At 37.1% G+C, this 16,169-nt stretch overlaps 2 protein-coding genes across 2 annotated transcripts in view; both read left to right on the top strand.

Annotated features, from left to right (window-relative positions):
* Nucleotides 1-16,169, top strand: part of LOC139981212 (protein phosphatase PTC7 homolog) — a 45,331-nt gene that overhangs the window by 19,202 nt on the left and 9,960 nt on the right. The gene's annotated exons all lie outside the window — the stretch shown is intronic.
* Nucleotides 1,326-10,758, top strand: LOC139981205 (uncharacterized). The gene is made up of 10 exons (XM_071993413.1): nucleotides 1,326-2,578; nucleotides 2,806-2,959; nucleotides 3,245-3,449; nucleotides 4,232-4,280; nucleotides 4,827-4,976; nucleotides 5,388-5,570; nucleotides 6,120-6,302; nucleotides 6,524-8,437; nucleotides 8,830-9,015; nucleotides 9,246-10,758. Exons 1-10 carry the CDS (start codon nucleotides 2,479-2,481, stop codon nucleotides 9,455-9,457), a joined length of 3,336 nt encoding a protein of 1,111 aa, XP_071849514.1. The 5' UTR covers nucleotides 1,326-2,478; the 3' UTR covers nucleotides 9,458-10,758.

Here is a 16,169-nt window from a genome sequence, read left to right as displayed (position 1 = left end):
AACAAATGTGTAACATTTCGTTGTGCACACACACCCATTAACACCCTACTCCCATGGCAGATTACCTATACAGTTTCTCTTTCTTCAGTATAAGCCATTTTCAGGATTTGGACTAGTTATTTACAGATCTCTCCAATTTCACAGGCTTTTTTTGTTCTTAAATAAATTCCGAAGAGGAATAAGTTCCAGTGGCAGACTTTTAAAATTGATTTCCCAAATGTGTGTCACTCATTTCTATCGTTAACTCCTGTGGTTAAAAAAAAAGAGGAAAAAATGAAAAAAAAAATGTAAATGCAATTCAGAATTTAAAAAAATGTTCCACCTGTGATTGAGGTGGGTTCAGTCTGTTAAGACTTGTTTCTAGATTTCCCTTATGGTCTATTTTGGTCCATGTTTCTTCCTAAAGCAATCAAACTTGACTGATTTGCTTTATGGTGAAGCCATATGGCTACCATAAATCATGCAACATGGCAGTACCCTGGACAGCTCTCTGATATTATAAACAGCTCCTTTCTATTCTGATAAAATATTTAGGTTGCTGTCATAAATTGTAAAATACTTCCCTGAGAGCTATATAGTACATTTGACTTCAGTTCAGTTTCATTTTCAAGTAAAGTACTTCATACCTAACAGCCTGGCCATTATCTTTGGAAATAATTGATGTTTAAATTTCCATTAATATGTTACTGGTTGACTTTCTATTAGGCTGATGGTGTGTGTAATTTTTGGTTCCTTGCTGAAAGCAAAGGAACCTATGTATTCAGGTTGGCGTGTGTGTGTGTGTGTGTGTGTATGTGTGTGTGTGCGTATGTACCCGCTGGCAACTGGGGACATTTACATGATGACACACCTTCCAAGTGTGGACATACTACCAATTGGGGACGTCCCCGTTTGGGTTAAGTGCAGATTTTGGAAGTTCCCGCCAAATGAAAGTATTTTTTAAAGTTTGAGCAATATCTGTGACAGTCCCCATTGGGTGCATTCATTACAGCCTAGCTGTGTCACTTTGTGTCATTAACTGGTGGGGCGTGTGTCAAGGTGTTGTCCCCATTTATGTGCAAGAATTTCATGTCATGTGACTGCTTGAAGCTGGTTAAATTAGTGACCAAATGTCCCCAATTGATGAGCTCCAATCATATGGGGTGTGTCTACTTTGACAATACTAACAGTGGACCATGTCCCCAATTTACATTGCTGTGAGATCAGCAAACATACACACTGTACTGCAGCATGCTTACTGTGTTCGAATTTCATGTACTGCCACAAAGATAACTGTAGTACCGACTGTACCTGAGATAACTACAATATGCAGCTACCTAATAACATCCAGCTTTCATGAGACGGAGACAGAATCTTCTGAAGGAAAATAAATCCAGTGAGTAAGTTACTCTTTACTTATCATAATCCTGTGCAGTGTCCCCAATTATTTTTGTATATTTCCAGTTCGTTCGTTTATGAACTTCTATTATAGGCCTCTAATAGACTAGCCTACTGTACATTGTGGAAGCCACATGTGCTACCATTGTACTTAATGTCATATAGGTTAGGATCCAGTTGTGCATACATACTACTTACTAGCATAGTGTGTGCATAGTAGGAAATTAACAGTAGGTCTATATGATCTAATACATTATACCACATGGGTTAGGCCAGTTTGTGTGTAACATCACTAGTTTTAAGTCAGGCTTCAGATGATAGCTGCAGCATTATACACATAAGGAAAGTTTAGTTACTTTTTTAGCTAGTTAATTTAGATCTCAGTAGGATGTTATTGTTAGTAGGATCTAAATCATGTCTGCCCCTTGGATAAATCATGAGGCAGTTGTTGGGCACTTCATCATATCAAACACTGAAACGTTGGAAGCAGTACTGACATTTTGTCATAATTTTGGCATTGCAAGATATGTATACCGCTTTTGTGACTTTCAGTCTGCATGGTGCTTTTTCGTATTCGATGACCAGACTTTTCATTCTATTGTTTTTTATTCAATTTTATGTAACCTGAATATTGAGGATGCCCATGTATAGAAAAGTTAATCTTAAAGAGTTATAGCTGCATGTATATGTGTTACAGATACTAGAATTGAAGCTATGTGAAATGAATGGAGCAAATGTATTGCACTTCTGAGGTAATTGAACCTTCCTTTCTTTTCAAGGGGAATATTGTGGTGTGACATGTTATCATAAGATTAGATGCATCATGTTATAGTCATGAAATTAGTATAATCTTTTCAAATTTAGTAGCTTGGCCAAGTTATGCTATGAGCTCATTGTTGGATTCAGTCACCTTACTTAATAATTGTAAAGATGATAATTAAGTCTCCTTAGAATTTAGTCGTTAAATTTTAATGTTGATATATATTATATAAACATTCTGAATTACGTAGTTTGGAAAAAGTTGTGCTGTCTGCTTTTTTGGGCTCCCTGGGTAATATGTAATGGACACTATCAACCTTCTTCTTGATTCCAGACAAAATTATGTCAAGACGTAGCACAAGGCACGGCCCAGGGCCTAGTTTTGATAAATATATGCAGGAAGATCCACCTGGGTTTTTGGTCAAGATATCACCAACAAAAGGTACTTTTTCACTTAAATTTTCAATTTGAATTACAAGTGTAAATGTCCTTCTTTATTTAACTATTGTTGGGTTTTGAGGTATGATGCAGTCAAGTTAAATTTATTAGATGTGGTTAAGGTAAGTATTCGGCAGCAGTTATTACTACAGGAGATTAGTGATATCAATTAGTGATAGTGAATAGTGATGGATTTCATTACTTTTCAAAAAAACGCATTGCCTCTTTCAGGAAGGAGTCTGTTTACTTCCCAGTCATTCAAAATGGGATGGTTTCTGGTAACTTACTCGGGGGAACTGATCACAGCCAAGGAAGGGGAACAAAGGGAAATAGAAGAACCAAGCGTATTTCGTTACTTTTTTAAGTACAGAGAGAAGAAATGGTGGTAAGCTTTTTGATTTGCTCTAAGTAAAGGCAATTCCTCAAGATGAAACAAAGCTAAAAATGCCAAAGTGGAGAAATAATTACAATATGTTGGATGTCCAGTTTGAAGTGTCAGAGAATTAATGTATATTTTTACATTCACCGATATTTTTCAATACCCTCCTTGCATCAGGTACGTGATTGCAATGACAAACTAAAAAAAAGTAGCTATCAACTTTGGTTAGTTACAATGTGATATACAAACAGGTGATTTACCAATTCTTATCCATTCTCATTTTATTTCTAGTGTTGATGCAAACACTGAACCGCAAACAGGTCCAAAATTTGGAAGACTTGTTAATCATGGCATAGGTGGGGAAATAAATTCCAAAATCGTCGTTAAGACTTACAACAACAGGCCAGTACTGTGTCTTTTTGCAACCAAGGATATAAAGCAAGACACTGAAATTCTGTATGACTATGGAATCATCAATCTTCCATGGGTGAAAGAGGTTAGTGTGCAATTTAAATTTACCCCCCCCCCCCAAACTCCCTCCCTCCATTACCAAGAGAGGAGCTTACATTCAGAAACTTCCAACATTCCAATGTGTCAGCCAGCATAACTATTAAAATCATCATTTCACTTGTAAGGCTGTTTGTAGGAAAGAACATTGCAGAGTTACCTTATCAGATAGTGCCATTTTTTAGAAAATATGGAATTTAAACACCATCAAGCTCCTCCATAAAATTTTAAAATGTTGCAATTTCAAATGAACTGAGGCCAGAACAGGGTTCAGGGACCCTGTTTGGTTGATTTATGAAATGTAAATAAGTTGTGATCCCTAGGCTATATGCCTTTAGAGAAGGCACTGTACTGTGGCTCTCACTGAAATCTTCAGAGAGTGGTTAGTAAGGAATCTTTCTACCTTCATTCAGCTAGATAGGTCAGGTGTTTAAGTGCAGGACTTATGTCCCTGAGGTTGCTATGTGGAACTCTCTCTAGCCTCAATTTCTTTGCACAGTTGTTATTAAACATTTCCCAGTCATTTGACCCATATAATTTCATTACAAAAATGTTCATGCATTCATTTTGTGTTTACTATGAGTATACTATGAGAGGGTCTGCTTGAATGGGTAACTGTATTGAGCATGCTCTGTGGCACTGTAATGCCTTATAGATGTCTTGAGAAGGGAGATTAAGTTTGAATCCACCCATATAATTGATCTATTTCTATTTACTGAAGTTTACAATGCTAATATTTTGTAATAAGAACGTGTTCTGCTTCTTCAACAGGTTTCTTTTGAGAGCCGTGTCCGAGAAGGAGAAAATGCTCCATCTGAAGGTACTAGAATTACATTGTATTTTCAGCAGTGTCTTATCATGTATTTTTTTTATATGTTTGACAGATAGTGATCCTTTATATTTTTGACTTTATATTTTTTTTGCGGAGGCATAATTATCTGTAGGCCTATGTGATATGTTTGATGTATTAAATTCTACACATTGTACTTCATGTAAGACCTCACATTACAGTGAGGTGCACTAATTTGCAGGATATATAACGGTCAGGATCTAAGAAGGAAGGAAAGAGCAAAATGTTGGCTTATTATTTTTCTTGCCATGTTCACATAATAAGTGTGTTGCAACAATTATTTCTATGGTGACGAACAATGAGGGAAATTCAAACTTAAAATATGAGAAAGACTGAGACATTGTTTCAGTTTGAAATTGAGTGGAATTTAGAATGTGAAACATTTTCAAGATCTGTTTACCATCTCAGGAATGGTTTTACAATTTATTGTAGGAGTGAATGCATTTTAATACACTGCAGTAAACAATATTTTTGCTTTTGTGAAAGCTGTTTCATGTTACTCTTACACTGCTACAGAAGAACAGATGGCTACTTGCAGTCCAGCATCCAAGGAGCCAGACAAAAGAATTGATGTTATGAAAACAGTGGAAGATTGGGTTAGACATTCAGATCTGATGTCAACAGACGAACAACTGGCAGTTTGTGAGCCAGATTCGGTTTCTGAAGGTACAAACTTATGAACTTCATGTGTTTGATAAATTGTAGTAATTAACGTAGAGAAGTCACCACGTTCAGAGATGCAGTAGCAAAGTTTTTGGAATGTAGTGAGGTTGTTCCACTGATTTAGTCTGGTGACGAGACCTTCAAAAGTGCAATGAGCTAAATATATCACATTAAGTAGGGAAGGTGGATGGATAATTTGATGATTATAGAACATGGTTGTCATATCGATATGTCTGCTCAACTGCTGATAGTTTGAATTTTTGTGTCAAATTGTCAATGGTTGCATGTAGATTCAAGATGAATGAAATAAGTGTAAGAGGGTAGACTTCCTTCTATGTTTGCGGTTTGTTCACATATTATTCTGCATTGAGCAAACTTATTTTGCCTCCTTTTTCCTCTCATTTCTTCTTGCAGGAGTAATTCCACGTAGCTTCCTCACTGACTCAGAACATCCCATGCCTACTTGTAGCTCGACATCTGCAGAACTAGAAAAAACTTATGATGTTATGAGATCATCAGAGGATTGTAATGGGCATCCAAATCTCGTGTTAACACAGGAACAACCAGCCTTTGTTGAAGGAAAGTCAATTTCAGAAGGTACAAACTTAAAAGTTGTGCAGAGTTTATCTAATGTAGCATTGACTATAAGTATGCTTCTTAAATAAGTGCACATGACAACCTGGTGAGGTTTGTTTAACAAATGAAGTCTCTATCAACTTAATGCAAAAACTTGTATTTTGCAAAAAAGCTGAAATGTTACAATGATCATCAAGTAAGGATTAAATTGCAGTTAGACAATGGAATGGTTTGCAAGTGAAAATCATTGCTGTCAGTCTCTCATTTTGACAATGTTTAGATAACTGGAGACCATAGTTGTTGTCCAATGATATACTCATGCCATTATTGGTGAAGAAAATTACCTGTGTTTCCCGTATAAAATTGCAGCTAGTAGTATGTAGATTCATGTTGTAAGACATCTATTTAAATAAGCTTGGATATCAGCAATATCCAATCATTGTTTTTGCTTTTCTAGAAGCTGTTCTAAATACTTCATTTCTTGTTTTTGCTCTAGTTACAGGTCATCATTATTCTGTATTGAAAGTAAACTACTTTGCTTCATTTTTCTCGCTGTTTTTCTTTGTGTAGAGGCTGTTCCATGTAACTCCCTCCCTGAACCAGAGCATCTTATGGATACTATCAGTTCCATATTAACAGAGCTAGACAAAACTAACAATGTTATTGGATCAAAGCATAATTGCGTCGGGCATCCAGATGTGACGTTAACAGACCCACAACAACGATTCGTTGAGCAACATTCTGTTCCTGAAGGTAAAAACACTAACTCATTTTAGCATGTTTTGATATGGTAGGCATGGCTATGTCGTTGTTGAATAGTTGCAGCTCATATAAGTTGTAGATGCATTAGTGTCTGTTTATATCCTTAACATCTTTTCAGAGAACTCTGCATTCAAAGTAAGTTCTTTTATTGCTGCTGCCACCATGACTAAGTGACAGCTTTACTCTCCTGTTTACTTGATTTACATTTGCAGATACACAGTCTTATCATTCTGCCTCCGAGCTTGACAGCGACAATGACGACAGTGATGATGAAGATGAAGATGATGATGTTGTGCCACCATCTGATGATTCAAATATTTCATATGTTTTGTATCCAAATCTGACTTTGCCAGAGGAGAATGACTCTAAGGTAGTGGATGAGCAGCAGACCGATCATGAAAGAACATCACAGATTACCGTGAAGTCTACAAGCAATGAGGATTGTAGAGTATATGACAAAAGACAGTTTTGTTTTTACTGCGAAATACCTCAAGCTAAGCTACCAAGACATCTTCGATCAGCCCATTGCAATGAATCTGCAGTGGCTGACTGGATGCAGGAGGATCATCACACACTGAAGGCAGCAAAGCTCACCAAAATCAGGAATCTTGGAAATCACCTACAAAATTGCAAGGTGCTGGAACAGGGATCAGGAGAGTTAATTGTCAGGTATAGGCCAAATGAAATCACTGAGCCATCAAACTTCATTCCCTGTCCAACCTGTTATGGATACTATGCGAAGAGGTTCCTTTACAAACACACATGTCATTTGGAGCCGGCTTCCTCAAACAAACTGAAGAGAAGGAGGGGAGAACTAGTCAGAAATGGAAAACTTCTCCTTCCAAGCCTCAACAATTCAGACCTGCAGCTTGATGAACTCTTTAGCAAGTTAAAAGGTGATGACGTGTCACGATGTTTGAAGAGTGATAGTCTGATTTGTCAGCTGGCAAAGAAAGAATTCTTAAAGCTTGGTCATGACAAAGAACAACAAAATTACATACGAACCAAGTTAAGAGAGATGGCCAGACTACTGATTGAGATACGACTTATCAGTAATGAGCCAGATAATGAACTTGCTGACTTCATACATCCAGCTAAGTTTGACCATGTTGTGACAGCTGCGAGGAATGTGGCTGGTTTTGACACACAAACACATCTGTACAAAGTTCCAAGTTTAGCACTGAAGCTTGGACATAGTATTAAGAAGTGTGCACTCCTTGTCAAGGCACAAGGGTTGAAACAAGGTGATGAGGAGATTGTCAACCAGTCAACCAATTTCTTTGAGTTATGCCAAATGAAGTGGACTGAGGAAGTCTCCCGTCATGCTCATCGCACTATGACTGAAAACAAGAGGAATGCCCCTAAGAGACTACCACTCACGGAAGACATTTGCACTCTCTCAAACTTCCTGAAAAAAATTGGGCATGATGAGAAAAGAAAGTTGGAGGATGGAAAGTCTGACCCAGCAGCTTCTTGGAAGGTACTTAATGAGGTAACTCTGACACAAATTATGTTATTCAACCGAAGAAGGCAAGGAGAAATTTCCAAAGTATCTATTGATGATTACAACATGAAAGCCTCATCAGAGAAAGCTGATTACATCTCTGCGTGCCTCAGTAAGTTTGAAAGGGAACTTTGCAAAACTTTCACAAGGATTGAAATCATCGGAAAGAAAGGGAACACTGTACCAGTGCTGCTAACAAAACAGATGGAAGACACTGTGGATTTACTCATTAGCCTCAGGCAGAAAGTAGGTGTCAACCCTGACAATAAGTTTTTGTTTCCTTGTGCTACATCCAACTCAGATGCACACATTAGGGGTGCTGATTGCATTCGAAAGTTTGCAACTCTTTGCGGAGCGAAGAATCCAACCCAACTTCGTTCCACAAGCTTGAGGAAGCATGTTGCCACAATCAGCCAAGTCCTTAATCTTAAAGATAACGAGCTTGACATGCTGGCTAAGTTTATGGGACATGATGTACGAGTTCACAGAGAGTTCTACCGTTTACCAGATGCAACGCTGCAGGTGGCAAAAATATCTAAGCTACTTCTCTCTTTGGAGAAAGGGTCAACAGCAAGCTTGGCAGGAAAGTCTTTGGACCAAATTGAAGTTGACAAAGATGATGGTAAAAAGCAGGAATTTATTTCATGTTTTTGCAATGAAGTTCAATATTTAAATGAGTGTACAATAAGTTAAATTAGTAGCTAAAGTTCAAATAGGACTTTTGAAGCTGATTTGTAAAGTTTACATTAGAAATACTGAAGTGAGGAGAATGTATACCTGCTAAAGAACTGTAAAACTTGATATATCAATAATTTAATTGCCTTTTTAAATAATTAGTAATCATCTAAGGTGATACTTTAAAAAGTGTTTATCAAGTTGTAATTCTGTGGGCTAAGGTGTGTCTTTGATGCAAGGAATGGTACTTGTCGTTATCTAACCTGTGTTTGCTACGCTACGTTTATGTGGTGCTGTCTGTACTACAAATCTAAGCAGTCATTGATTTTATTTCCTCAGAAATTGACAACATAGAATCATCTGATGATACAGATGATAGTGATGAGGAGGAGGAGGAAGAGGAGAAGGAGGACACAAGTAGGGATGAGGGCAGCATGGAAAGTGTAGGGTCTCTGCATCAAGCTAATGGCACCACTTTTGAAAGCACTAATTCAGAAGGAGAAGAACCACCCAGTATGAAGAAAGGTAATATTGTTCATAAATAAAACAAACCATTTAAAATAAATATTTTCTAGTTTTATTTAAACAACAAAATATGAGGAGTATACTAGACAGATTGCAATTTATGCTGGAGACCAACCTCAAAACATTTTGATGTGATTTGTTTCTTTATATTGTAAACTATCACATGGCAACATTGAGGTGTATTTTTCAAAAGCACCACATAGTAATGTATATATTTGTTGTCCATTCAGGGAGAAAATACCAAAGGAGGGTATGGACAGAAGATGAGAAAAGAGTAGTTTTAAAGGAATTCAGACGAGAAATAGCATTAAACCAATTGCCTGGAAAGACAGCTATTGATAGGGTGATGGAAAAGTACAGTTGTTTTGATGGACGGAAGTGGACCAATATTAAAGACTTCATAAGAAATCACTCTGGAAGGGCTAACAAAAAGTGGTATTAGAATTGGTCAAACTTTACTGTGTTCATATATTACTAGTTTGTTAAATTCATGTTTATTGACTTGTTAGGCAGATTTCATTGTTGTTGTTTATGGAATAAAGAGCTCAGGAACAAATGCCACAGATTTTCTAATCTGCTAAGTAGCTATGTTGACTGTCTTTTCAGCTCTAGCCTGATGTTGGCATAAAAGTGAATATGTTTTAGTGCTCTTGGTTAATGTTTTATTACTAGTTTGTTAAATTCATGTTTGTTGATTGTTAGACAGATTTAATTGTTGTCGTTCATGCAGAAAGGAGCTCAGGAACAAATGCCACAGATTTTCTAATCTGCTAAGTAGCCATGTTGACTGTCTTTTCAGCTCTAGCCTGATGTTGGCATAAAAGTGAATATGTTTTAGTGCTCTTGGTTAATGTTTTATTACTAGTTTGTTAAATTCATGTTTGTTGATTGTTAGACAGATTTAATTGTTGTCGAGCATTGCAGAAAGGAGCTCAGGAACAAATGCCACAGACTTTCTAATCTGCTAAGTAGCTATGTTGACTGCCTTTTGAGTTCTAGCCTGATGTTGGCATAAAAGTGAATATGTTTTAGTGCTCTTGGTTAATGTTTTATTACTAGTTTGTTAAATTCATGTTTGTTGATTGTTAGACAGATTTAATTGTTGTCGAGCATTGCAGAAAGGAGCTCAGAAACAAATGCCACAGACTTTTCTAATCTGCTAAGTAGCTATGTTGACTGCCTTTTGAGTTCTAGCCTGATGTTGGCATAAAAGTGAATATGTTTTAGTGCTCTTGGTTAATGTTTTATTACTAGTTTGTTAAATTCATGTTTGTTGATTGTTAGACAGATTTAATTGTTGTCATTCATGCAGAAAGGAGCTCAGGAACAAATGCCACAGTCTTTCTAGTCTGTCATGGGAACTGTTTTAGAAAACAGTTTGGTTGGGATCTTTAATGTAGGGGTACACAGCTTAATTATTTTTGAGCATTATTTGTTGAGAAGCAGTTTTAATGCTTCTGTATGTTTCATATCAAATTGTTTCACTTCTAGACTGAAATTGAAGTACTGTACTCACACTTCCATTTGCATATATATAGTACAAATACTGGTAGTGTACAGCATCAGTTTAACTATGCTATTCTTATAGGGAAATGTCTGCAAACTGTATTTTACCAGGCAACAGACATAAAAGCAATCAGTCAAAACATTTTGTTTTAGGAATTCCTGAAAACTGTAGAATGCACCTTTTTTGTTGAAAGTTTCAGTTAATAAAGTTTTATTGTGCATCATGCACTGTGTGTATACTGCTACTTCTTACTATTCAATGTGTTCAATGAATGCACTATAAACCCTTGGACCGTCTTGCCTTAATCCACCCATGTAAATATTAAAGTTGAGAAGGTGTTAAATGGACATTGGATGTTTTGGTGTAACAAATTACTTCATAGCAATAATAGAATTTTATCATAGAATCAAAGAATTTGCCCCATTTTTGAGTCACCTTTGATTTTGGTGTGGTGATGCTTTGACATGTTACACAGTTTGTTTCAAGTTGTTTCTTTTGCATGACACAAGGAAAGTTTGTCCCCACTGCAGTTGAGCCCCCAGTTGGTCGATACAGTGTGTTCCCAATTAGTTGACACTGGGTTTCTCCAGTTAATGAAAGTCCCCAATTTGTTGACACACCAAGTCCCCAATTCGTTAACACACCAAGTCCCCAGTTAGGTGACACACCAAGTCCCCAGTTAGGTGACACACCAAGTCCCCAGTTAGGTGACACACCAAGTCCCCAGTTAGGTGACACACCAAGTCCCCAGTTAGGTGACACACCAAGTCCCCAGTTAGGTGACACAGTGTGTCCCCACATGGTATGTGTAGAACCAAGTTCAATAATTCATAGAAAATGGACAAGAAACAGATTTTAGTATTAAGCTGGTACCTTTAATATTATTTAAGAGCTATTTTACGCAAGCAGTAGGAAGTACAAAGTTATATCATCATGTCCCCAATTCTCCTGTGTTGAGCAGTTGTCCCCATTTGGGAGCCTATACATGTATGTGTGTGTGTGTGTGTGTGTGACGCTTAAGCTTGTATGCACGATAACTCAACAAGGGATTGACTGATCATGATGAAACTTGGTGGGTGGGTGGCCCATAGTGAGTAGATGAACCCTATTGTTTTTGGTGCCCACAAAGGTCACCAAAGGTCAGTTATGGTCCAAAAACCCAAAATACTAAAACTGCAATAACTCCCAGTGCCAATGTGCGACAAGGTTGATATTTTGGGACAAGTTGTGAACTGGTTAGGGCAATATTTTGAAACTTAACGGTCATGTGATCTGAGGTCACCAAAGGTCAATTAATGTTAAAAAACTAGTATTTTTGCGATAACTTGAGAACGAATTGTCCGTTAGGGTTGGGAGTTGCTTCAGTGTAATCCAATTGTCGACCCACATCTGGGTGACCCTTGACCTCAATTTGACCTTTGGTGACCTTTTCATGTTTTGGGGATTTTTACAGTTTCGATGCTATTTTCAGATGTCAAAGGTACCTTCCGATCATAAATATGGATAGGTTGACCCCCGTGTGACCTTTGTGTGCGAACTTATATGGGGTCAAAGTTTTCGGTTAGAGTTAGGATGGCTGTACAGACTTATCGTGTTGATTTTTGGAATCAGCAGATCAAACTACATTTGAAACCAAGGTCAAAAGGTCAAAGGTCACATTAGAAAAAATGTGCTTAGTTTGGGAGAAAACGGGCGAAAAAGAAAATGTTTGGTTTTGATGCTAGATTTGGATATCAAAGGTACCTTCCGATCAAAAATGTCAATGGGTTGACACCCGGGTGACCTTTGTGTGTAAAGTTATACAAGGTCAAAGTTAATTTTCAGACATTTAATGCAATAACTCCCAGGGCCAAGGTGTAACAAGGTTGATATTTTGGGACAAGTTGCAAATGGTATAGAGGAATATTTTCAAACTTAACGGTCATGTGATCCGAGGTCATCAAAGGTCAATTAATGTTAAAAAACTAGTATTTTCGGTGAGAAAATGGGCAAAGAAAAAAATGTTTGAATTCTTACAGTTTTGATGCTATATTCACGTCTCACCAATCAAAAATGTCAATAGGTTTACCCCAGGTGACCTTTGTGTGTGAAGTTTTATGAGGTCAAAGTAAAATTTCAGACATTTAGTGCAATAATTCCCAGTTCCAAGGTGTGACACGGTTGATATTTTGGGACAAGTTGCAAATGGTATAGGGGAATATTTTCAAACTTAACGGTCATGTGATCCGAGGTCACCAAAGGTCAATTAATGATAAAAAACTAGTATTTTTGCGATAACTCGAGAACGAATTGTCCGTTAGGGTTGGGAGTTGCTCCAATTTAATCCAATTGTCGACCCACATCTGGGTGACCCTTGACCTCAATTTGACCTCTGGTGACCTTTTCATGTTTTTGGGATTTTTACAGTTTCGATGCTATTTTCAGATGTCAAAGGTACCTTCTGATCATAAATGTCAATGGGTTGACCCCCGTGTGACCTTCGTGTGCGGAGTTATACGAGGTCAAAGTTAATATTCAGACATCGAATGCAATAACTCTCAGTTCCAAGGTGTGATATGGTTGATATTTTGGGACAAGTTGCAAATGGTATAGGGGAATATTTTCAAACTTAACGGTCATGTGATCCGAGGTCACCAAAGGTCAATTAATGATAAAAAACTAGTATTTTTGCGATAACTTGAGAACGAATTGTCCGTTAGGGTTGGGAGTTGCTTCAATTTAATCCAATTGTCGACCCACATCTGGGTGACCCTTGACCTCAATTTGACCTCTGGTGACCTTTTCATGTTTTGGGGATTTTTACAGTTTCGATGCTATTTTCAGATGTCAAAGGTACCTTCTGATCATAAATGTCAATGGGTTGACCCCCGTGTGACCTTTGTGTGCGGAGTTATACGAGGTCAAAGTTAATTTTCAGACATTGAATGCAATAACTCTCAGTTCCAAGGTGTGACATGGTTGATATTTTGGGACAAGTTGCAAATGGTATAGGGGAATATTTCAAACTTAACGGTCATGTGATCCGAGGTCACCAAAGGTCAATTAATGATAAAAAACTAGTATTTTTGTGATAACTTGAGAACGAACTGTCCGTTAAGGTTGGGAGTTGCTTCAATGTAATCCATTTGTCAACCCGCATCTGGGTGACCCTTGACCTCAATTTGACCTCTGGTGACCGTTTCGTGTTTTGGGGATTTTTACAGTTTCGATGCTATTTTCAGATGTCAAAGGTGCCTTCTGATCATAAATGTCAATAGGTTGACCCCAATGTGACCTTCGTGTGCGAAGTTATACGAGTTCAAAGTTAAATAATATTAATGAGGTCACAGGTCAAACGTGAAAAACTCCCAAGTTGCAATAACTTAGCTACTATTTATTGGAATTTCGTCAAACTTGGTATGATGATATTGGTAGATAGTCTCCACACACTGATGTGTGTTGCAATTGATATCATGCATGTTTTTAAGGGGGGGGGGGGGGGGCTAGCATTATTTCGTTATGAAAAGTTTGTATGCACAATAACTCAACGAGGGAATGACCAATCATTACCATACTTGGTGAGTGGGTGGCCCATAGTAAGTAGATTATCCCTGTTGATGTTGGTGCTCATTTCATGAATATTAATGAGAACATGGGGTCAAACGTGAAATACTCCAAATTGCAATTACTTGGCTACTATTACTAGTCGGAATTTCGTCAAACTTGGTATGATGATAATGGTAGATAGTCTTCACACACTGATGTGTGTTGCAATTGATATCAGGGCTTACCATTACTTTGGCAACAAAAGTTTGTGAGCATAAATTACTGTTGTTGTATTAGGGCTTTGTTAGAAATTTCCCTATGAATGGAACTAATGAACAGCAGCAAGGAACCATGAAGTGTTTTCATTCTGGTTAATGTACTGCAGAAGGAAGATTGAAAAGTGAAAAACAATTAAAGCCAAAACAAGAAACTTAGCAAAAACAACAAAAAACAAGGAAATTTTCTTAAGAGCTTGTTGATAAATGCATGGAAATGCTGTTAATATTTCCATGGCAACCATTTCAATATATTGCAAAAATCCTTCTGTCTTAATTGTTTAAAAGACAGTGCTAGAGTGCATCACTTAATTGTCTGGACACACTGAGCGCTTCGGTATATTCATACCTCTTTAGAAGTCACAGAGTCGGCCAGCCAGCTTCCATTAGTTGTCATTTGAGATCTTTGGCACATGAACATGCAGATCATTGACATCAACCAGACACCCACACATTATCATGTAATGGAGATGACCCACAAATATTCTTAAGCTGTAGCATTAAAGGAGTCTCTGTTAGATTATCTTCTGTCTGCACATTGAAATCCAATGGCTGTCAATAAATCTCCATCAGTGAAGTGAACGTTCTCATTGCAGATTTTCAAACTACTTCAAGGTTGTTTTTTTCTTAAAAACTTTAACAATATAATTTAAAGAATTATTCTATTAATTTCTTAAGCTTTAAGATTTTCTTTGGGGTTGTAACTTAAACTTAGCAAGTTATGGTTGGCAAAAGTTCATTTCAGTCTTTATTATGTATTCTTCTGTATTAAAAGTTTCTTCAATGAATAAGGCCAAAACTTTACTTCTATCAAGGGATGCTAACTTTATGTGATATATTGCGATCATATTGTGAACAGACTAGCGAATTTAACCGTTAAAAATAAATGTCAAACTTCAGAGCTCAACAACCGCTTTAAGTAATATAAGTCCCTGTGAACTTACTGGTAAATACTAAAGCTATTCTTGATTAAGAAATCTTCCAGAGCTGTAAGATGATCTTTTCTGTATCATATTTCTGTAAACAGCCAAGAACAAAAGAAAAAAAAAGTTTAGAAGAGACCTCGGAGAATGGCTGATTGCAATTACAAATTGAAATATGAAGCTTTATGGCCTGGGAGCCTGTCAGAGTTTTAAGAGCTCTTGTTTGTTTGTCAAAGTTTTTCAAAGATTGGTCCCTTGTTATATGACTGAGGAATGATGTATGCAGTGACATCTGTATTGTACTGGGTAAGATACATGTACACAATTAATATCGGTCAAATGCCATAGAGGATCAAAAACTAAATATTATTATTAGGTACTAAAAATAAATACATTTTCGGTTTAAAAAAAAATTAACAATATTGGAAATTGTTTTATGTGTCAGTTGTATATTGGCATATGTCTTACTGGAACCTGGATATAACCATGGTTACAACCTGCTTGTTCCTATGTACAGTAGGTCAGGATATAACTCTTCCAGTATCCTATTGCAAAATGCTATATACAGAATGGTCAAGTTGCTATATACAAGTGTATCAGGTGCATGGTATAGCAGTTTTCTACACAGGAGCTATCTTCCCTGTACAGTAGGTGGTTTTTGTCTCTATTTTTACTGCCTGGCTTACTTTCTTTCTTTTTCTAACGTTTAGATGTACTTTGAGATATAATTGCAATTATTACTATCTGATTACAAACCCAGACCACCTCAAACTTACGGTACGTGTTGTGGTAAGAGAGGAGCTGCGAAGAGAATTAACGTTACCTCTATTCCCAGTACGGATCAATCAATATATTCAAAGCTTTGATACAGCCACTAGGAGCAGACTTTATATTGAAAATATGTCAGATTTACGTCCAAGTTGA

The sequence above is a fragment of the Apostichopus japonicus genome, chromosome 15 (assembly GCF_037975245.1).
Source record: "Apostichopus japonicus isolate 1M-3 chromosome 15, ASM3797524v1, whole genome shotgun sequence".
In the NCBI taxonomy this organism is placed as follows: domain Eukaryota; kingdom Metazoa; phylum Echinodermata; class Holothuroidea; order Aspidochirotida; family Stichopodidae; genus Apostichopus; species Apostichopus japonicus.
Note: the sequence above shows the minus strand (reverse complement) of the source record. Positions and strands in the feature narration are given on the sequence as shown.